The sequence below is a fragment of the Mucor mucedo genome (genome assembly GCF_025094135.1).
Source record: "Mucor mucedo strain NRRL 3635 chromosome Unknown EV154scaffold_10, whole genome shotgun sequence".
NCBI lineage: Eukaryota > Fungi > Mucoromycota > Mucoromycetes > Mucorales > Mucoraceae > Mucor > Mucor mucedo.
Genome location: NW_026252294.1, coordinates 216,316 through 236,541, shown reverse-complemented (window position 1 = coordinate 236,541; position 20,226 = coordinate 216,316). Strand labels below are relative to the sequence as shown.

Below are 20,226 nucleotides of genomic sequence, written 5' to 3'. Positions count from 1 at the left end.
AGCTTTCTCTTTGTTGAGATAACAATAAGTGTCAGAAACTTCCCGTAACAACGTTAATGATCTGTAAATCCGTCTTCTCCATTCAGTACTATTGTCAGTGTCCTGACACCATCATGCATTTTCATTGCAATCAAGGGAGACTACGAGGTACAAATCAGATGAAAGAGTATTTGACATACGAACTATTATTATTTGTCAAGTTCGTTAAAAATTATCATAGCAAAAAATGGGTTCGTTCGTAACACTTGTCTGTCCCGAGCATATGGCATTAGGCTTAGAAATCGTTGCATAATGTGGTATCGCCTTATATAAGAACGAACCGTAATGTGATTATTTTGCCGAAAACACGTTTGAATTAGCAGCTTTTTATAATTAGGACGAGCTGTTCATTAAACCGTCCTCCCAAAGAAACAAATAAAGAAACAGATTTAAAAGGTTAGAACACTTCAAATAGTGCATTTATTAAACACCGCGGGATTTTTTTGAGGAGTTAAGAAGTGGAGAAGAGCAAAAGAAGCACTAGATAAGGACCATTAGAATTGTTTTTTTTTAATAAATGCAACAGATGAAAGACCTTGCTAACTTTAGGATATCGTTCACGCTGGCAACATGCATCTAGAAGATAAGTTTATAAGTATATTTCAATACTATAGTAGATGTTGTACTAAACTTAAGAGTGAAGAATGAAGATTACAGAGAGAGAGAAGGTAAAAGAAGTCTCTGCATCATAGCCCGCCCAATTTGAGCTAAATGCGTAGATATATTGAACACATCGCACAAGCAACAGCAAGTGACTTGTATGAACAGCTCACAAAGGAGACAGAATTGCCTTAGCCTACTGCGTCGATGTTAATCAGTATTGTTAACCATTGTTTTATCTCTCTTCTTGTTTAGAGGAAAAAGCTAAAAAAAACACGAAAAACATTAGAAATTCGATCTGAGGTTCAAAACCCCGTTTTAGGTTACACTGCTCGCACTTAGAGAAATACCAAATCACACATCGAGGTTAGTGCTATGCAAAGGGCTTTTTATCCATGCATACTAATGTAACAACATAAGAAGGACAAGTGTCATTTAAAACTTGGTTCTGTTATTGAGCAAAAACTCAATGTTTTAAATCGCCACGTGAGGTAAATTTTAGTCCTGTGAGGTCTGACCCAACTTTTTACTCACCTTCACAGACTAATGTATTAAAGATTTAGCCTTGTCCATAGTCTATTTTATTCAACTTTAACCAGACATAATATGATCAAATTAAGTGATCAGACGCAAATTATCAGCCTCGATTGTGATATTTTACCAACATGTATCGCATCATGTCGCATATACGTGATCTCGGCTTTCCTGTGACAACTAATCATCCATAAGACCATTTTAAAAAACAGCTGCTGCTGAAAAAAAGAATTTAGGATATATACTCTACCCGCATGTGACAAGGTAACTATTGCAGTGGGTAAAAGCATTGGTTGTCATATCACTGATACAATTAATTCATTGATAATAAGTATGATTCATTGTTACAAAGATTCAGAAAATACTCAATAATTAATCCGCCTTGCTTGCTGGCATATAAACATTCTTTTTTGTACACAGGAACTCAAATAAAATAGCGTCTTTTAACACGTTTACATGCATAAAAAAAGCAAGACACATGTGAATTTCAATGTTTACAATAAGTATAGCCATGTTCATTTCATGATGGGATATTTACTTTTTTACAATTTTTGTGTCAAACAGCTATACAAACGACACGCTTCAATCAATCGATTCCAGTCGCAAAAATCCATCCAAGCAATTATCTTTTGCAGTTTAGCACTCATGATTTCGGCCTCCAATTTGAAAAGCTGGGACTGTTAAATAAATATAAAAAACGTTGTTCTTAAATACATTGTTAATCTGACGATTGTAAAAGTAGGCTGTTCACTCATGTTTCTCATGTGTAGACATGCACGAGTATATTAACTTTTTTTTCGAGAGCCATTTTTTTATCTGGAACAACTTCTACATTTTATTATAGGACTATTAGGTACTTAGAAAATCAATTCTATATGTTTTGATCTATCCTTGCATAATTTTAACGAAAGTTCCCGAATTGATTTAACCTTGACACATATAATTCTAGTGATAATTTCTCTTGGAGCAGTTTTGATGAGTATATCAAATAGCGTCTTTGATGTTTCTACAATCACCGGTATTGTATCATTCCTTGTATAATAATATCGCTGGACATTTCGGCTTGTCAGAGTGATTGAAACTAGAGGAAATCTATGTAGTTTTATCTTTAATGTATCTTTTATATCGACATCACTATGATGTTTACTATTGAATTCCAAGTTATACGATATACAGAGTCTGTGAATTGCTGTCTCTGGCATGGTCACATGTATCCAAGGATTAAAAAAAGATCCATCAAAATGACAGCCTTTGAAAAAAATTGAGTCTAACTTCTTAAAGCGAGATGACATCGAGCAGAGAGTTAGGTTGGAAACTTCGCACATATCAAACGTCATATTTGTGATGCTGCTTGTATAGATGGTATCTGCTGTGAGGACACTATCCAATTCGACCTCCTTAAATATAATAGAACAAAGATCTTCCTTACATGTACTAAAAACCGTCTTCAGATCCATTTGAATCCGTTCTATATTCCCCCAATAAAATTCAAGCTGTTTTATATTCTGACTTAAATTCGAAAAAATGCTCTCTTTGACAAAATGATTGTTATCGGTAAATCGATCTCCATTAAAATTGAATTTTATCAATGGGTTAGCAAAAAGTCTTGTTTTTTCGAACGCTATAGATTCCCTGTTACTAGTATAAGCACTATATACAAAAGCATGCATTTCTTGCTGACAGTTTCGACTTAAAAAATCTGCTATGTTGATTTCATTACCATAAAAACGAATATCGTAATCTGCAAGTGATGCGAGCATTGTGAAAAAGTTTCTTACTGTATCTGTGTCCAGAGCTAACGTATGATTGGTCTGATATTTGACACATTCAATATTTAGGCTTTTGAGGCCCTCGAAGCTGGTGTGAAACATACCTATTTGATTGTTTGTTTCAAATACAAAGTGATAAAAGTTGAGAGTATGTATAGAAGGATATACGCCATTTAGTATGGGCTTGTTATTGTGATAATTCGAACAAAAATTTGTAGTTGCAAAATCCACTTCCAGTTCTCTCAGTCGAGGAGTATATTGGAGGATGATATCCAAATCTTCTACATTTTTAAGGATGCCTTTACCTATATTCAAGCAAGATAATGCGGTAAATTCATTCATAAAACTGAGATCTGTATCTGTTGGCATTAATTCTTGTATTAAGCGTAGCGAATCCAGCGAGTGCTTTAAATGCCGACCGCATTTTAAATAAGTCGAATAAACAAGTTTCATATTCATTCGCCTATCCCTTATTTGTAAATCCCAAGTGTCCGGCAAACGGCGCAATTTCCAGACGTTCACCATTTTGAGTATCTTGTAAAAATAGACCCAATCTTCCGCATGAACAAAATCGACACAAATGAAATCAACCTGTTCGACATGGGGTGTATGTACCATCAAGCGATAAAGCTTGCTATGGATGACATCTGTAACATTGAGTTTCTCCTCTCTAAAGTCTCGAAATAACATGGAGGTTGCCCACTGTCCAGGACAAAAAGGAGAATTCAAGATATCGTCAAATTTGGAGCAATCCCACTCTAGCCGGATTGTAGGTGAAGCAAAGTCAATTGATAAAAACAATCTGTACCAGTGCTTATTTACTGCCATCGTTCGATGGTCTTTGACAATGTCTGCAGCATATGCTATAATAATATCCCAGATATTACTAGGTAAATACCTGTAAGAACACATATGAATATTTGTTGTTTAAAATAAAAAAGAGATTTTCTTTTGACGTTGGCGCGTATTTTATAAACGATGCAATGTTTGTTTTGACCTGCTGATCATAATTATACATGCGGCCCGGCAGAGTTCGTGTATTTTTTGTGCATACATATTCTACTACGCCATTGTTATTTTTTTTTACACTCTTACAATTTTTTTTTTTAAGTAAGAGGTCTGGGATACCCCCCTTATTATAAGGATGAAACAAAAGGGACCAAATCCAAATGACAAAGTACAGTGGGTCAAAATCAACGTGCTACAACGTAAATTTAACAAAGCTATAAAGTAATTCTATCTTTTGGAAAAGAAAACAAAGAATGAACATTTAAGTCGATAAAATATGAACGAAAAGAAATATTTGCCATAACTTGCTTTAATAGTTACAGAACTACGACAAAAAGGTAGAAACAAAAATAAAAATAGATTTGAAAAGCATGATTTACGATTTCATAAATTCTTACAAAAGTAACTGAATATTCTTATTTTATTACCATGCTAAAATACAGTTAAACACTAACATTTAAAATTCATTTGAATATCTTTTGACCGATTGTTGCTTAATTTCAATGACAGTTCTCCGATCGATTTAACCTGGACATTGACGACTCTAATAAATGGCAAATACCGATGCTCGTCTGCGAGCAAATAAAACTGTAATTCTGTAGTTTGGATAACTACCGGTACGTTCTCATCTCGCGTATAATAATATCTTGTAACTCCTTCACCTGTCAACGTGATCGAAACCAGCGGGAAAATTCGGGGATGTTCTATTTTCTCTTCATCATCATATAGTGTCTCGTTTTCATCATTATAGGAAGCACTAAAAGGAACATTATACGATATACAAAGATTGTGAATTTCGGTTTTTGGCATAATTATGTTTACCCAAGAACGATCAAAAGATTCATCAAAGTGACAGCCTTTAAAGTGAATTGAGTCTATATTTGTAAAGACGCCTGATAGTGCTTGCAGGGCTTGTTTGGAGAATGTACACTTGTCAAACATTATGCATTGGAGGTAGCTAGTATAATAAAGACCACCTGTTAACACAAGCGTTTCAAATGTAAGCGCGTTAAATACGATAGAGTGTAGAGTTTTGTGCTGGATACTAAAAAGGGCCTTCAAATACTCTTGAATAGTTTCATCCTCCAAATCAAGAAGTTCAACTTGTTGTATGCTTGGACCTAAATCGGATAAAATACGTTTTGCAGCATAGTGGTCGGTATTTCCTTCAGTATAAAATTTGTATTTTATCATTGTCTTGGGAACAGACTTTGTTTTGCTAACGAGAATAGAGTCATCATAAATATAGCTACCATATGCAGTTGCATGCATTTCCTGTTGACAATATTCATTTATAAACTTTGCTACGTCAATGGTATTTCTACGAAACAAAATATTGTAATTTAAAAGTGAAGAGAGCATGCTGAAGAAAGCTCTTGATGTCTCCGGCTTCAATACAAGTTTGTTTTTGGAACATGCAAGAGATAGTTTTTTGAGCCCTGTAAAATGGGTATAGATCATGCTTACTTGATTGTCTGTTTCAAATACAAAGTTATGAAAGGTAAGTATCTTTATGCTAGGATATTTTACATTCAGAATTGTTTTCTTGTAGTCATCTGAATCAAAACTCGTGTCTTTAAAATCCACTTCGAGTTCTTCTAGATGAGGGGTATGTTGAAGTAGCGTATCCAAATCGTACACGTTTTTAACGATACCTTTCGTGACGCTCAAAAAGGTTAATGCGGTGAATCCATTTACAAAACTGAGATCTGTATTGGTCGGCATCATTTCTTTAATCAATCGTAAAGAACCAAGTGAATCCCTTAGATGCTGAGCACATTTTAGATAGGCTGAATAAACTGATTTCATGTCAACTCGATTATCAACGGATTCCAATTTCCAATCATCCGGTAAGCAGCGTAATTTCCAGACGCCCGCTAATTTGAGCACCTCATAAAAATAATTCCAGTCTTGCTCATCGACTATTTCGATCTGATTAAAATTGATTTGTTCAACATGGGGAGTGCACTTCATTAATCGATAAAGTTTTCCTTGCGTAATAGTATCTCTCTCCGCTTTAAAAAATCGAAAAGTAATGGAGGTTGTCCACTGTCCTGGGCGAAACGGAGAATTCACGATATCGTGGTACTTGGATCGATCACAGCTTAAACGAATAAAGGGTGCGGTAAAAGTGATTGATAAAAACATGATGTACCAATGCTTATTCACCGCCATCACTCGACCCTTTTTCACAGAATTTCCACCATAGAATAAAATAATCTCCCAGATTTCACGAGGAAAATATTCGAAAGCGCCCATCAATGTATCTTGTCCAAAATAATAACAAACTTTTTATTCAAATAATCAGTCAACGTGTAATATATATGATATAAAATGTTTGTTTTGAAGGTCTACTGATAACAATGATCACACATGCGTCCAAAGGAATATTATGCATAGAATAACTACCGAGCCACAGACTGGTTTTAGATCATACAAGACGCGAATGTATGCCATCCATTTATTAAGAAGAGGGCTATTTAACAAAAGATGGACTTATTTTATCAAACAGTGTTTCGATCCAATAGGCCCCTCTATACAAAAAAGTCGACGATGTTTATATCCTCATTGATTTAAAGAAATATGAAACATAAAGAACAAAGTTCACATAATAACAATAGCCTTACAGTAAAGCAGGCTCACACAGATGTTAATACATAATTATGCTTGGCAAACGAAACAAACACGCATGCAAGTCTGTATAATAATAAGAATATTTGAAGTCACTCGTGAGGTCACTTACTAAGAGGTTGTAAGCACAAATCTTAAGAAATACCAGGAATGCTTTTGATATTTAATAACCAATATTTAATTTTAGCATAATCTATCCCTTTTGGGAACGCATCTTTTTGCAAGTAAGCCATTGTGTCCAACTGTACAAAATGCATAGAAATTTGCATTTAAAAAGATTAAAAGAGTTTAAGCCCCAATATTGAAACAACGCCTTTTAAGAGCGGACCCTATCCAGGAACAAATTCATGCCATAACTGATAAAAAAGAAATATTCGAATTTATTTAGTGGGGGAGATGAGTAAATGAGGTCTCTCTTCCATAATTTTTAAGACGGCTTGACCGAATAATCCATTGGCCCACGAAAACCAAGATCGTGTATAGGATTGGTCTGCATTCTGTGAAGGATATACATTGACAGACTCATGGATCAGGCCTGTTTTATCCGTAGATGACATAATAATGTTAAGCGCTTGTGTAATCTCCTCATCTTGATCCGAGGTGAGAATCTAAAAAAAAAATAATCCATTTTTTTCAGTGGTGGGTTCTTATAATTCATAAAAAATGGGGGAACTTACTCGAACTATTTGTGACATGGGCCATGCATAACCTAAACCAACCTGATATAACAATTCAGTACATGTCATTTTCTTTTGCTAAAGATGACTTACATGGGGTCCACCAATGCCTGATCCACGGGGCCCTGAGAAATAATAAGGATTGTCATTGGAGAGGACTAATTTACGCGTGTTTTGATAAATAGTATCGTTTTGAGGTAAGAAACCAAGCAGACTGAGTGATAATAAGGAGGGTATATTGGCATCATCCATGATTAATGCTGAGCCATATCCGTCTACTTCGTCTAAGGAGAAATTTTATCTTTAGTAATCTTGCATTCTATGATGAGCTATATATATATATATTACATGCAAATATTTTTCCGTAGGTTGGATGATTGGTTAAACCATACTTGTAAATACCATCTTTGATTTCTTTGGAGATAGCAGCAGCTTCCGACGCCATTTTTTTCCCGCCCGAAGATCTCTCCAAAAGCAGAGATAAATGGCCCAGTTCAACAGACAACATGGCATTACCAGGTATAAAAAAGGGAAAGACAGTAGCATCATCCGACGGTCTAAATAAACTCTTGACCATACCCGTGTGTTTCACTGCCTGTCCTCGTCCATTTAAGAATTGTGTTTCTGTAGGTCTATCCGCTTGTTGAGAAAATAAATAGTCTGTATCCAGTACCTCTCCTTTTTTTTATAAACAGATGCATATATTTAATCAATGTGTTGTCTTTCTTTTTGGTTCTTTGGGATGAATTTCCTTACCAGAGGTTATATTAAATGTAGGGTCTTGTTGCTTACGAATGGTGGATAAAATCGTGTCGACAGCATCAATCCATACCGAACTTTGTACAAAGGAATCATCACCTGAAGCAACCCAGTACTGATAGGACAATCCCATGAATGATGCAAATGAATCAATTTCATATTTCCTCTCAAAGACTATGTCACACACACACAAAAAAAACGTCAATTCCCTACAATGTAAACAAACAAAATGGGGTTTATTTTACCTCCATCCATTAAATCTACGGATCTTTTTCCAATCACATGGGATTTGGATAGGGCCTCAATATTTGTAGGTTCTTTAAATGCATTGGCATAAGGATCAATCGTAAAGAAATGAGCTTGCATATAAATGGTACCCAAAAACAAGCGCTTTAATTGTGGATCGTGTTGAATATAGTCAATGTAAGGCAAGATTTGATTGGCCGAATCTCGTATCCACATGGCATTAATGTCGCCCGTGATAATGTAGGACAGTGGATGACAGTCAGTTGCAAGACTCGACATGCATGCTGTACTTCCAATAGTTGTATCGAGCGTATTAGGGAACGTATTGGTGAATAAACGAGCCAAATCAAGGTTGGATATCTAAATAGAGGATAAATTTAAAATGAACGCACTATTATGTCATAGTCTAAATGACATACCTTGGAGGTAATGTTGCTAATGACAGATTCTATCACTGAACTAGTGAACTTTCTGCAGGCTTCCACAGGTCTTTGAAAGGGTAAATCGAGTAAACCCCCACTCCCTGGCTTATGAAATACTTTGGCGTATCTTTTCTGATAGGGTGAATACAGAGAGTATAAAATTATAATAAGAAAACTTACTCTGAGTAATCGGGACATGATGATGTATCCATTGTATTAAAATAAAGAAAGAGACAGGTGGCAATAAAAGAAAAATAGAGAAATGAAAAGAGGAAAATAATATTGAATCTATCCATTTTTAAACGTTGTAATTTTTTAGGGAAAAAAAAAGGGCGCTAGTGTGGAGGTAAGGGGATTTTTATTTGCATGAAAATTTAAACAGTGATTTTCCAAAAGACGACTTTACGTATGATGCTACGAATGATATCTTGTAAGAAGGGCATGATAGCATTTATCAATGAGTAGGCCAAAGGTGACTTTCTTTTCCACAGGATATAAAATGCTATCAGAAAAATAGCCGAATCTGCCATTAAATGTTTTAACAACACCTTGACCACTTTAGTAAAGGTCGTTTCATCCTTTTGTTGTCGTCTCATTCGATCAATCTGCTCTGTTAAAGCCGTCACTTCTGTCTGTAATCTCTCTAACGCACGATGACTGTCCTTTTTGGAGACACTCTTTTTAGAGACACTGGATGTATGTGAGTGCTTCTTTTTGATGTAATACGGAGATTGGCGGGGTGAGGACAAGGTTAAATTGGCTGTGGCTGCTGCAACTTCTCGATCAAGGGTATCGGCCTGCGATACACCGTCTCCATGTTGTAAGAAATCCATAGGATGAGCATAGGCATTTTGTTCTTGTAACTGGGTAGACACCCATTGTCCCGTCATTGCATTTTGTCCAGGTGATGTGATGGGTGTGATTGGATACTCTGTGTGACTAGATACACTGTGATGTCGATGATTGTACGCCGCTTTGGTCTGTGCAGAAGCCGGTGTTGATGGTGGTGAATAAATGTCTTGTCGTCTTAATTGATCTGCTTCAATATGATTTAAAAAGTTTTCCTGTAATTCAAACTCTGCAATATCTGATGCATCCTGAAAAAAATCTAGTATAAATGATAAGTTCATCAGCATATGATAATGGGGATGCGCTTTGTTACCATCTTCTTCTTCTTCTTCATGTTCTAAACTATGCAAGGCCTTTTTAAGAAACGATGATTGTTCGTGATGAGGGTATCGGTGTACAAGCTTACAAAATAAGGTTAATATAGATACCCCACGAATTATACAAAAGAGTTTGTATTACCTCCGTCAAAAGGTGTATTAAAGACTCCACATAAAGATTCTGCGCATCCATGGGGCTGATACCCTTCATACGACTCCATGCCTTCCTATAAATTTAGTTTACCGTTAGTATATGTATAGAATAATAAATCAGTCAATTTTAATTACCACTTGGCGTATTCAACCACTTGCCGGGAAGAGGGCCTAGGTATATTGACGTCTCCTTCGGTTGCTTGTTTATAAAGACCATAAAACTGTAATTTATCTGCTGCTACGGGTTGCATGGAGCTTGTTTGTGGAATGGCGCGCACAATAGCCAACGCATGCCCAAATCGTAATTGAGAGAGATAAGACGAAGGAGCACTAGTCATTAGGTGAAAATAATACAAAAAAGAGAAAAGAGCAGAAGAAAAAAAAAAAGTATATATTTTTTCCAAGAGTCATTAAAGATGAGTAAGAAACAATTAGACCAATGAGAATATGAAATCACGGGATGTTCTCACAACCTTAAATTTTTTATTTTTTATTATGCTTTTGAAATTTCTTGTTGGGACCCTTTTTCTGTGCCACCTCTTTCTTTTCCTCCTCGCCTTCTACAGCAGGCACCGCTGCCTTTGTATCGTCTTTCTTAGCTTGTTTAATGGTTCCCAAATTCACCTTGGGTGGAGAAGAGAAACCAAATGCCACAGCCACTTTAGCCAGATCCAAGCTATTCACATCGAAAATCTTTTTTAAACTGAAAGAAGAGTATGCTTGAAGATAGGATCTATAACCATCCTTGGCTGATTGATTCAAGTAATAGTTCTTATCAATCAATTTCTCCAATTGTCCTTGCACATTGGCTAATTTACTGGTAGGGAATTGGTATTCGTTCAATGGCACCTTGGCATGTTTCAAGTATCTCAAAAAGCCAAGTTCACTAGGTAATAAGAACAAGAGACTTTTACCTTGACCTCCCGCACGCGCTGTACGGCCCACACGATGGATATAATCACGAGGATCATCTGGGGGATCAAATTGCACAATCCAATCAACAGCAGGAATATCTAAACCTCTTGCTGCTACATCTGTACACAATAAAATACCCTTGTCTGCATTACAGTACTCAAAGAACGTATTTGTACGCTTTTGTTGCTTTTGTTTACCCTATTCATATCATTTAATACATTACTCTTCTCCCCCATTTACTTCTTTCTGTCAACTTACGTGGAGTGCCAACACTGGGACATCAATATAATTCAATAATTCAGCATGGTATTTCACAGAGTTACAACTGGAAAAGAAGACAATGACCTTCTTCTTGATATTCTTTCTCAAGAAAGTGAACAATAATAAGAATCTACGGTCTGATTCACATACGACATAACCTTGCTCTAAGCCATCTGCAGTTGAAGTATCTCTGTCCTCGTGCACATTGATATAAAGAGGTCCCTTCTTTAACGAAATACGAGCCAAATCCGCAACTTTGGTGGTTTGTGTGGCTGAAAATAACATGGTTTGTCTATCATCTGGTAAAATCTTTACAATTTGCTTCATTTCATCCTCGAAACCGATTTCTAAAATACGATCTGCTTCATCCACAATCAATGCCTTTAAATTCTTGTACACAAATCCACGAGTGTTCTTTTTTCAAGAAGGGTTAGGATGATGGGTGTGACTTTCCGTAATTTAGATAGACTTACTTGCAAATGATCCAATAATCGACCAGGTGTGGCAACAATCAAGTTGACACCCTTTAATAATTTATCAGCTTCTGCTTTACGATTAGCGCCACCAATGACAATACCAAAAGTCAATTGATGATACTTTAACAACTCTTTAGCCACACCAAAGATCTGCAAGGCCAATTCTCTGGTGGGGGAAACGATAATAACACCAGTACCGTTTCTTGGCTTGAACTTGAGACGATACAACATTTCAATGGCAGGAATTAAAAACGCCAAGGTCTTTCCCGAACCCGTCTTGGCAGCACCCAACACATCACGACCAGCCATAAGAGGTGGGATCGTACGGGCTTGGACTTCAGTCATTTTCTCAAAACCGAGATCGGTAATGGCCGTCTTTGTACGTTCACAACAATCGAGAGAGGCAAAATCGTAACTGACAGGAGTGGCCATGTCTTGCTTTTTACCGAAATCCATGTCCTTGTCATCGCCAGCCGATTCAGCCTTTTGCTTCTTTGCAGAAACAGAGCGATCTGAAGCTAATTGTCTCTTTTTGGGTTCTGGCATTAATGTATAGAAAGGATCAATCAATGAAAAAAAAAAAAAAAAAATCGATTTTTGGGAAAAGAGAGAGAACTGTGACGGTCTTTTGTAGTGAGGGGTAAAATGATTACTGCCTTTTAGGAGTGCATCAAGAGAATAAAAGAAAGAGAGGTATAATGGGAGTTTATTATGCTTTAAAATCTGCTGGTGGTTTATGTGCAGATATAAAAGAATTTGGTTTTCTGACGACGGAGGCACGCGGTGTTGCCTTTTGTCTTACAGGGAAAGATTTCTTTGGATTTTTCAAGTCAAGTAATAAGATACCTGATGGAGACATACTTGTGATTTCTTCTCGTACATTTTTTTGTTCTTTCTGCTGCTGTGTACTTCTTTGTAATTTTGCTCTTAATGCCTCCATGACTTTATCATGGTCCAGTGGCAGCTCTTCTTTTACTTGCTGTTGTTGAACTGCCGATTCTTCCTCCTTGGGCTGTGAACGGTTCTTTTTGGAAAGTGCCTTAATAGAGGGCTTTCGAGTGGATCGTGTACGTGATAAAGTTCTTTTGCAGGAATTACGTTCCTTTGTCATGTTGGGTGGTATTGGTGGTAATAGAGATTTCTGGGGTTCCTCTTCCTCTTTATTAATGATCTTTTCGACAAGTACGGGTTCTGGGGAAGAAGGAGCAGACAGATTTAGATCGGCAAAGGGTACTTCGAATAAGGTATAAGGTGATAATGGCTGTAGTTGCGATGAAGGTGAGGGTGGGGTATTATTCAGAAATGGTGAGAGTAAGTCATTATGTACGGGTGATAGCCAATCATTTTGTGATAAACCTTGTGACGATAAATATTTAGTAAATAAATAAAAAAAATACAAAAACATCTGCTTTTACCATCCAGCATAGACGAGCGTCGGTTCTGATCGAGCTGTAAATCAATGAATTTAGAATGCAGTCTTGCTTCTTCTGCTCTTCTCATTTCCTCTGCACCTTTTCTCTACAATAAAAACCATTAAAACTATTACATTCATCCTCTATGTCTCGTTTATTTACTTTGTCTTCTTCTGTTTTTGCTGCAAGAATATGTTTCAATAAATCCGTATCGTTCTTGTAAATATCTAAAATCTCTCCCACGCTGATATCCGACAAGCTTAACTTTTCCACCCAATTCGATGTGGAATTACCATCCTCATTATTAATATGTTCACTATTGCCGTTGTTTGGTAACATTATTTTCTTTAAAAAAAAAGATAAGGAGAGAAAAAAAGGGAAAAAGAAAAAAATGTTTAAAAAACTTTAAGGAACACCAAAAATTTCAACTCAAGCCACCATCACACAACCCTTTTTTTTTTTTTCTGACTACTTTTTTTTTTTTTTTTCTAAAAACTTCTTCTTTCCTGGAATAGCAACATGAACAATAGACTTGAAGAACCCTTACAATATATTTCACAATTGTTTGGTAAGCAAACAAAGTGAACAGCAAAGCGAAATGAACTCTTTTTCAGTTACTAAACAGTTATATTTCATTCTAGACGAACATTGTGTGAATCAGTCCTCGTCTGAATTCGATCCTTCTTCTTCATTTCTTCAACTATTAAAAGACTATAAAAATCAGGTAACATTCTAGATATAAATATCTTTTTTTTTGACACTTTTCCCCTTACTCACACACACACATACGTAAAAACCTATTCCCATTAAATATAGATCATTTCCTTAAATGATGTTCCTGTGCAACAAGTACCTAAAAATACCTTGGTTCGCTTTCGTTGTATGATTCAGGATACTGGATTAGGACAAGAAATGTTTATTTCTGCCTATGAAAAATTAGATCCTAATGGTAATAAGAAACTCCAATGTTACCGTTATACAGATGATGATATCGAGTCGGAGGTAACCATCCATTTCATTTACACAAAAAATATGCATACTCACACTCCACCAGTTCATCGACACCAACATCCCAAACCAGCACTTGTCTGAACGTACTCTTGTCTATTGTGTTTCTCCTCCCGGTGAAAACACATGGTCTTCAGGTAAAGCAACACACACACACACACACATATATATATACTGACCTTCTTTATCATAGATCCCTTAGTAAATAGTATGGATAAGCTTGAATTGAAAGAAACAAACACAATGACAGCAAAGAAGTTTCCTTTACCCAATATAGATCACACTTATTCTATTGTCAAATTCTATAACGACATGGCAGAGACAGTACGAGTAGGACAATTGATTGAAATCATTGGTATTCGTGGTCAAAACTTACCAAAGAATGAACAAACTGGATTTGAATCTGCCTTGGATTCGTTTGCCGATGTCCCTGTCTTACACGCCATTGCATACAATCCAGTTCAACCTACTACAGAATCTATTCTTCCCTTCAACCCAGAGATTCGTGCTTCATTAATCGATTATATTGCTTCTGCCACCAAAGATACATTAGCAGCAGAATTCATCTTGTTACAGCTCTTGTCCCGCGTGTAAAGTATTTTCTTTGTTTTCAAAGGGGGATCATTACTCATTTATTTGTTTATAGTACTGTCAAGAACAGAGGATTAAAGATTGGTCACTTTACTTTAAATATTGCTGGATTTCCTACCCACCAAACGACCGAACAGGATAAAAAGGCACCTTTACTCAACTTGAACAACCCAGCATCCAAAGCGCTGTCCGATATCCTTGATCAATTAAACCCTCACACAGTACAACTTCCTTTAACGATTGCTGGACTCAACAAGACCCGATTCAGCCCTAAAAGTATAAATGAAAATTTGGAAGCGGGCTTATTGCAATTGATTGATGGCACAGTTGTGTTAGTGGATGAAACTGTATTGGATGAAGGGCAACTTGTGGATCCCGGTGTACGTAATTTCCAGGCACTCCAAGATTTAATTCAAAACCAAACTTTAAAGTATGAATTTCCTTACAGTCAATATGAATTTGATACGGATTTAAACATTCTTACATTGTCCAATACCAAATCCATGCTCCCCGTAAGTTAGCCCCCTTCCTTTCTTCATTATCTAGCTTGGGTTTTAATTTTCCCAATTCGTAGAACCATTGCTCTATTCGTATCGTCACAAATCCGTCCATTGAGAATTCTGTACAACCTACAGACGAAACACTTGATCGTTACAGACAATTTATCCATTCCGCCAAATACGCATCCTATGATATTCCTGAACAAGTATCCGAGGTAAATTCTACATACCCCCTCCCCCTCCTTTATCTCCTTAAGCTCTCTTTTCACACATTCTCTCTTTAGTACATTCAAACTTCATTTGTCAATGAACGTAAAGCTGCTACTGTCAATAAGACAGAATTACCCACTCAAGAAGAATTAATGCTCCGTATGAATTTAGCAAGGTAAAAACTATATGAGTACGAAAAAGAAAAAAAAAGCCTAATTTTAAAATTAGATTGGTTGCCGTATCCTTTGGTGAGACCAGTCTTACGGAAGAAAGATATGATCATGTCATTTGTCTCGATAAACAACGCAAAGAGAGAGAGAGATAACAAATAAATAAATAAAAAATTAATTTTCGTAAATGTGTTACGATAAAATTAAATCTAAACAATAGGGGTCGTCTTCAGGGCTTAACATGTTTGCAGTTTCATATTTTTTTAACCCTGCAAGTGTAACAATGGACTAAAAATACCGTGATCTTAATTTATTTAAAACTCTATGACACTGCATCACATTATAAAGATAGAATCAGGTTCAAAAATAGGATTCAAGGTTTTTCTTTTTATGACTAATCAACCATATCCGTGTGATCAACTTTTAATTTGTAAAAAGTGATGAAAACAAGTCCAATCTCCATTACCAGCTTGTGAACTTTATCATTAGCCGGAAAAATACTTGATCCTTATTGCGAAGCAGTGCATAACATTCCTGGCAGACTGACAGAATCTTTTTTTTAAAAAAACTGTCCTCTTTCCATCACTAAACACCTAATAGCGTACTCTATAGCAACTGCTCTACTGCACCTCAAAAACGATGGCAGCGATAACGCATTAGACATGCAATGTATGGTAAAACCCATACTAAATACCAACTTTGAAACTATACAATGCTCATAAAATACGCTTCACTGTAGGTACATCCTATTGCAAAGTTTAGTAAGCCTGGAGTGATTTGTAATTTACATCACCCAATAATTGTTAGTGGCTATCATTTGCAGATATTCCTATCGTGAGTAAAAGCCCAATCGATATGGCTGACTAAATAATTAATTACGACATTCTAGTATCATAAATAAAACTCGTTCTCACAACTCTTCTTTTTCATATTCATGCATCTTTATGAAAGAAAGGTTGGTTAGTTATATTTTTTTCAAAATAACACCTGGTTTTCTTTTCAATCGAAAAAGATGTGTCTCAATTTTTTTTTTTTTTTTTTTTTTTGCTAAATTACATCTGCGGCTAGTCAACTCTATATATAGTGTCTCAGTATCAAAAGATGTAAGAGACACCCTAAAAGTTTAATTACCTGAACAAAGCCTATTTTTTTCTTGAGCTTTTAAGCCCATACACCAAATTTCAGCGGCCACTCCTTATGATAATTGCCGTTGCAAATGTATCAAGTATCATTCCATAACGTAGAGCTTCTCGTCTCCAAAGGTTGCTCTCTATGTTTTCCGAGTTGTCTTCAGCGTTATAAAAAGTTCGAAGATTCAAAAAGCTATTCTAATTCTACCCTTCTTTTTAGATCATCCGAAATAAGCTATCAAGCGGCACTTGTTGTCTGGTGTCGTGGATGATACATAACCCAGACAAAAAAGAAATAAAACAAAAGTAGGAATACTCTGGGACTGTTAGTATGTTTTATCAAGAGTAAGAAAGAATGAGGGATTATCATATTGAAGGGATCGAGGATATATATAAGATGTCCAAATTTAAATTACATATAAATAATTGCATAATGGAAGTACGCTAATATAGTACAGTGTCTATGTGCACTATCGTAGTAAAAAGGTACATGAGCTAAAGAAATATATATACTTCATAGAGTAAGGATGTTCAGATATTTATATCCTAACGTATGACATATGATGTAACTGTATCCGATGTTATTTTACAATCGTGTTATATTAACAAGTAATTGTCAGATCATCACGCTTATATATTCTTACCAACATGAAATCCCTACTTTCAGGAGCGACCAAAAGGAAGATAATTCTCAGAAGATGAAGATGGAAAAGCAGCTATTTCAAGAATAGCGTCCACTATCATTGCTCCCAGTCTGAATAAACATCACTCTTGTATGATCTAATAAAAGCCTACTATTGTATATGAAATTACCGTTTTACAGGCTTGTCAACAACTCGACACTGATATAGCTGAGAAAGTAAAGTTTTGGTTTTTTAATGACACCCTCTCAAACTTTTTCTCATCTAAATCGAAAAGGAGTAAATCAGTATGCTCTGGTTCTTTAGTAGTGCTCATATAAAGATTCAAAACTATCGCGTATCACTCTAACCGTACGCACACACGCACCAGAAATCAGAAAACTTATCAAACGCCAATGGTAAACTGATTGCTTTAACAAAAAAAAAAAAAATAGATCTTTTGAAACATATTTTGGACAGAGAACTATTAGATACAACTTGATCAGATAGAGAAAATCAAGCAAAGATAATTAATTGTAGTACAAAGGCAAATACAGATTAATACATACATTTGTTTCAATCAAAACTAATAAAAACACGCGCCAAAATCAGCCCTTTACAACGGTTTAATTCTTATAAAAATCGGACGAGTGATTGCAAAGTTATTGATTTTTAAATAGTAATAAAACATGCACGCATAAGAATTTCAATACTCACATTATTGAGCGAGCGCACAATGAGTATTCAGCTTGGCTCGAACTATATTTAGCTGATATCACGCTGTCTGAATAGCAGGGACTACACTGTGGATAGGTGTATTAATCTGGGCTACAGTGTATCAAGCGAGTGTCGCTGCAAAAAAAAAAGTACGGCACAATAACCACTGGTTAGGCTTTTACACAGAGCATTAAGCTGGTCGCACTATGATTTACAGTCTTGAGGGTGTTTTGATGATCGACTGTTGTGTTTTAACGAAAAAAAATGTTTTACGTGGAAAATGTGCGCTTCAAGGCCATCTAATTCGTTTTTTCCCTCAAGGTCTATGACGCCTGAAATCAGAAAAATCAGATTCGCTTTTTCTGAAACGATTTGATCAAAAATAAGATTTTATAATCTTCATGTCAAAGTAAAGTCCTTGGATATTAAACTTTTACTAAGGTAATCTTATATCCAAAATGCTCAGAACATTAAGGCGCATCTTTTGGTGTATTTACAAAAGCATTTTTATATGTAGAAAAAATACTTTACCTAATAAAAACTAGTTTTTTAATTATGCGCTAAATATAATTTTTTTAATAATAAAACTGCTCTAAAAACAACACCATTGTAAACGTCATTAAATTTGGGCCATATTTACTTACGAACACTTTTCATCAAATCCACAGGAAGGGTTCCTAAAGGGCGCATTTGTAAAATTTGACTTTTTCCTCGAGGTATACCCTTTGTGTTTCGGCCAATTTTAGGTCTTTTAAAAAAAAAATTAAAATCAAAACCTAATGATCCAATATGATATTTTAGATAATTCTGAGCAATTTTTTGGCTTGGAAGGACGTACGGAAACGACAGTTTGCTATATGAAAAATTCATTTTAAAACAGCGTGTTAAGCGAAGAAAAGGACCGAGAAAGAGTTGAATATCAATATTGAGTATAGCATATGCAGTATTTTTTATGACCGGAATATCAAATCATATTGCGCCCATATTTTTTATTATAATATAGCATAGTCAAAGTCTTAAATTTGAGGATTTTTCTTTGGACAAATGTAGTTATCAGCGATTTGTTGTTTAGTTGTAAAATTAAAAGATGCTGTGGCCAAGCACTACGTTTCTTTGAATTATTTACCATTTTTGATGGCACAAAAGCATGATATAATTTATATTTGGAATCGTTTTTATTACAATACAACATTTATCTTAATGAAAGTGTTTTCCCGCGAGAGTTCACAGTGACCGTAAAATGATTTTGTGCAAGAAATGGTGCCTTTATCTTTTATAAAGATATTTTATAATGAAAACAAAAAATCTGAATTTATGAATTCATGCTTTTGTGCCATCAAAAATGGTAAATACTATAAACAACCATTGCATTTGGCCACAACACCTTTTATTTTTACAACTGAAAACACCAATTTACTGCTAATCACGTTCATCACTAATGTGAAATCCTCAGATTCAAGACTTTGGTTACGCTATATTATAATAAAAAAGATGGGCGCATTGTGATTGCATGTTCCGGTAATAAAAAAACAGTAGATGCTGTACCCAATATTGATCTTTTATTTTTTTCTCGGTCCTTTTCTTCGCTTAACACGCTGTTTTAAAATGAAATTTTCATATAGCAAACTGTCGTTTTCGTGCGTCCTTCCAAGCCAAAAAATTGCTCAGAATTATCTAAAATATCATATTGGATCATTAGGTTTTGATTTTAAATTTTTTTTCAAAAGACCTAAAATTGGCCAAAACACAAAGGGTATACCTCGAGGAAAATCCCAAATTTTACAAATGCGCCATTTAGGAACCCTTCCTGTGGATTTGATGAAAAGTGATCTTAAGTAAATATAACCCAAATTTAATGACGTTTACAATGGTGTTGTTTTTAGAGCAGTTTTATCATTAAAAAAATTATATTTAGCGCATAATTAAAAAACTAGTTTTTGTTAGGCAAAGTATTTTTTCTACATATAAAAATGCTTTTGTAAATACACCAAAAGATGCGCCTTAATGTTCTGAGCATTTTGGATATAAGATTACCTTAGTAAAAGTTTAATATCCAGGGACTTTACTTTGACATGAAGATTATAAAATCTTATTTTTGATCAAATCGTTTCAGAAAAATCGAATTTGTTTTCTCTGATTATACACGCCACATACGCGTCAAAATAAAAACAATTGAATGGTATTGAGGCTGGATTTTGCTTGCATTTTTTTT

At 35.4% G+C, this 20,226-nt stretch overlaps 8 protein-coding genes across 8 annotated transcripts; 1 reads left to right on the top strand and 7 right to left on the bottom strand.

The window, feature by feature from the left end:
• Positions 1–1,914: 1,914 nt before the first annotated feature.
• On the bottom strand, positions 1,915–3,861 carry EV154DRAFT_495175 (uncharacterized protein). Its single transcript, XM_051600007.1, has one exon. It carries the CDS (start codon positions 3,852–3,854, stop codon positions 2,031–2,033), a length of 1,824 nt encoding a protein of 607 aa, XP_051461939.1. The 5' UTR covers positions 3,855–3,861; the 3' UTR covers positions 1,915–2,030.
• Positions 3,862–4,094: 233 nt separating this feature from the next.
• On the bottom strand, positions 4,095–6,231 carry EV154DRAFT_495174 (uncharacterized protein). Its single transcript, XM_051600006.1, has 3 exons — positions 5,626–6,231; positions 4,394–5,559; positions 4,095–4,288 (listed from the first exon to the last, which is right to left on the bottom strand). Exons 1-2 carry the CDS (start codon positions 6,207–6,209, stop codon positions 4,401–4,403), a joined length of 1,743 nt encoding a protein of 580 aa, XP_051461938.1. The 5' UTR covers positions 6,210–6,231; the 3' UTR covers positions 4,095–4,288; positions 4,394–4,400.
• A 730-nt stretch (positions 6,232–6,961) lies between these two features.
• On the bottom strand, positions 6,962–8,883 carry EV154DRAFT_536094 (uncharacterized protein; the record flags this gene model as incomplete). Its single annotated transcript, XM_051604115.1, has 8 exons — positions 6,962–7,189; positions 7,259–7,300; positions 7,352–7,542; positions 7,607–7,936; positions 8,015–8,191; positions 8,263–8,623; positions 8,683–8,817; positions 8,866–8,883. The coding sequence occupies 8 exons, from the start codon at positions 8,881–8,883 to the stop codon at positions 6,962–6,964; spliced, it is 1,482 nt and encodes a 493-aa protein (XP_051461937.1).
• Positions 8,884–9,026: 143 nt separating this feature from the next.
• On the bottom strand, positions 9,027–10,016 carry EV154DRAFT_495172 (uncharacterized protein). Its single transcript, XM_051600005.1, has 2 exons — positions 9,994–10,016; positions 9,027–9,935 (listed from the first exon to the last, which is right to left on the bottom strand). Exon 2 carries the CDS (start codon positions 9,819–9,821, stop codon positions 9,060–9,062), a length of 762 nt encoding a protein of 253 aa, XP_051461936.1. The 5' UTR covers positions 9,822–9,935; positions 9,994–10,016; the 3' UTR covers positions 9,027–9,059.
• On the bottom strand, positions 10,000–10,318 carry EV154DRAFT_406847 (Acbp from Moniliophthora Perniciosa; the record flags this gene model as incomplete). Its single annotated transcript, XM_051595341.1, has 2 exons — positions 10,000–10,078; positions 10,140–10,318. Coding segments are annotated over 2 exons (258 nt in total), but the record flags the coding sequence as incomplete, so codon positions are not given.
• A 133-nt stretch (positions 10,319–10,451) lies between these two features.
• EV154DRAFT_457617 (ATP-dependent RNA helicase HAS1) lies at positions 10,452–13,407 on the bottom strand (the record flags this gene model as incomplete). Its single annotated transcript, XM_051597413.1, has 6 exons — positions 10,452–11,117; positions 11,178–11,594; positions 11,654–12,148; positions 12,429–13,012; positions 13,060–13,174; positions 13,231–13,407. 6 exons carry the CDS (start codon positions 13,405–13,407, stop codon positions 10,488–10,490), a joined length of 2,418 nt encoding a protein of 805 aa, XP_051461934.1. The 3' UTR covers positions 10,452–10,487.
• A 543-nt stretch (positions 13,408–13,950) lies between these two features.
• EV154DRAFT_536091 (putative alanine racemase-domain-containing protein) lies at positions 13,951–15,702 on the top strand (the record flags this gene model as incomplete). The annotated part of the gene is made up of 7 exons (XM_051604114.1): positions 13,951–14,070; positions 14,123–14,213; positions 14,270–14,666; positions 14,723–15,179; positions 15,242–15,382; positions 15,452–15,552; positions 15,606–15,702. 7 exons carry the CDS (start codon positions 13,951–13,953, stop codon positions 15,700–15,702), a joined length of 1,404 nt encoding a protein of 467 aa, XP_051461933.1.
• Positions 15,703–17,703: 2,001 nt separating this feature from the next.
• Positions 17,704–19,163, bottom strand: EV154DRAFT_477315 (uncharacterized protein; the record flags this gene model as incomplete). Its single annotated transcript, XM_051598094.1, has 5 exons — positions 17,704–17,728; positions 18,015–18,100; positions 18,288–18,376; positions 18,659–18,867; positions 19,141–19,163. 5 exons carry the CDS (start codon positions 19,161–19,163, stop codon positions 17,704–17,706), a joined length of 432 nt encoding a protein of 143 aa, XP_051461932.1.
• Between the last annotated feature and the right edge of the window lie 1,063 nt (positions 19,164–20,226).

Bases quoted from the DNA above. Each gene is read 5' to 3' on its own strand.
- EV154DRAFT_495175 (XM_051600007.1), bottom strand. From the start codon at position 3,854: ATGTGTTCTTACAGGTATTTACCTAGTAATATCTGGGATATTATTATA.
- EV154DRAFT_495174 (XM_051600006.1), bottom strand. From the start codon at position 6,209: ATGGGCGCTTTCGAATATTTTCCTCGTGAAATCTGGGAGATTATTTTA. The intron at 5,560-5,625 runs CTTTTTGAGCGT...ACTTCAACATAC, and splicing joins AATGGATTCACCGCATTAAC to CCCTCATCTAGAAGAACTCG.
- EV154DRAFT_495172 (XM_051600005.1), bottom strand. From the start codon at position 9,821: ATGCTGATGAACTTATCATTTATACTAGATTTTTTTCAGGATGCATCA.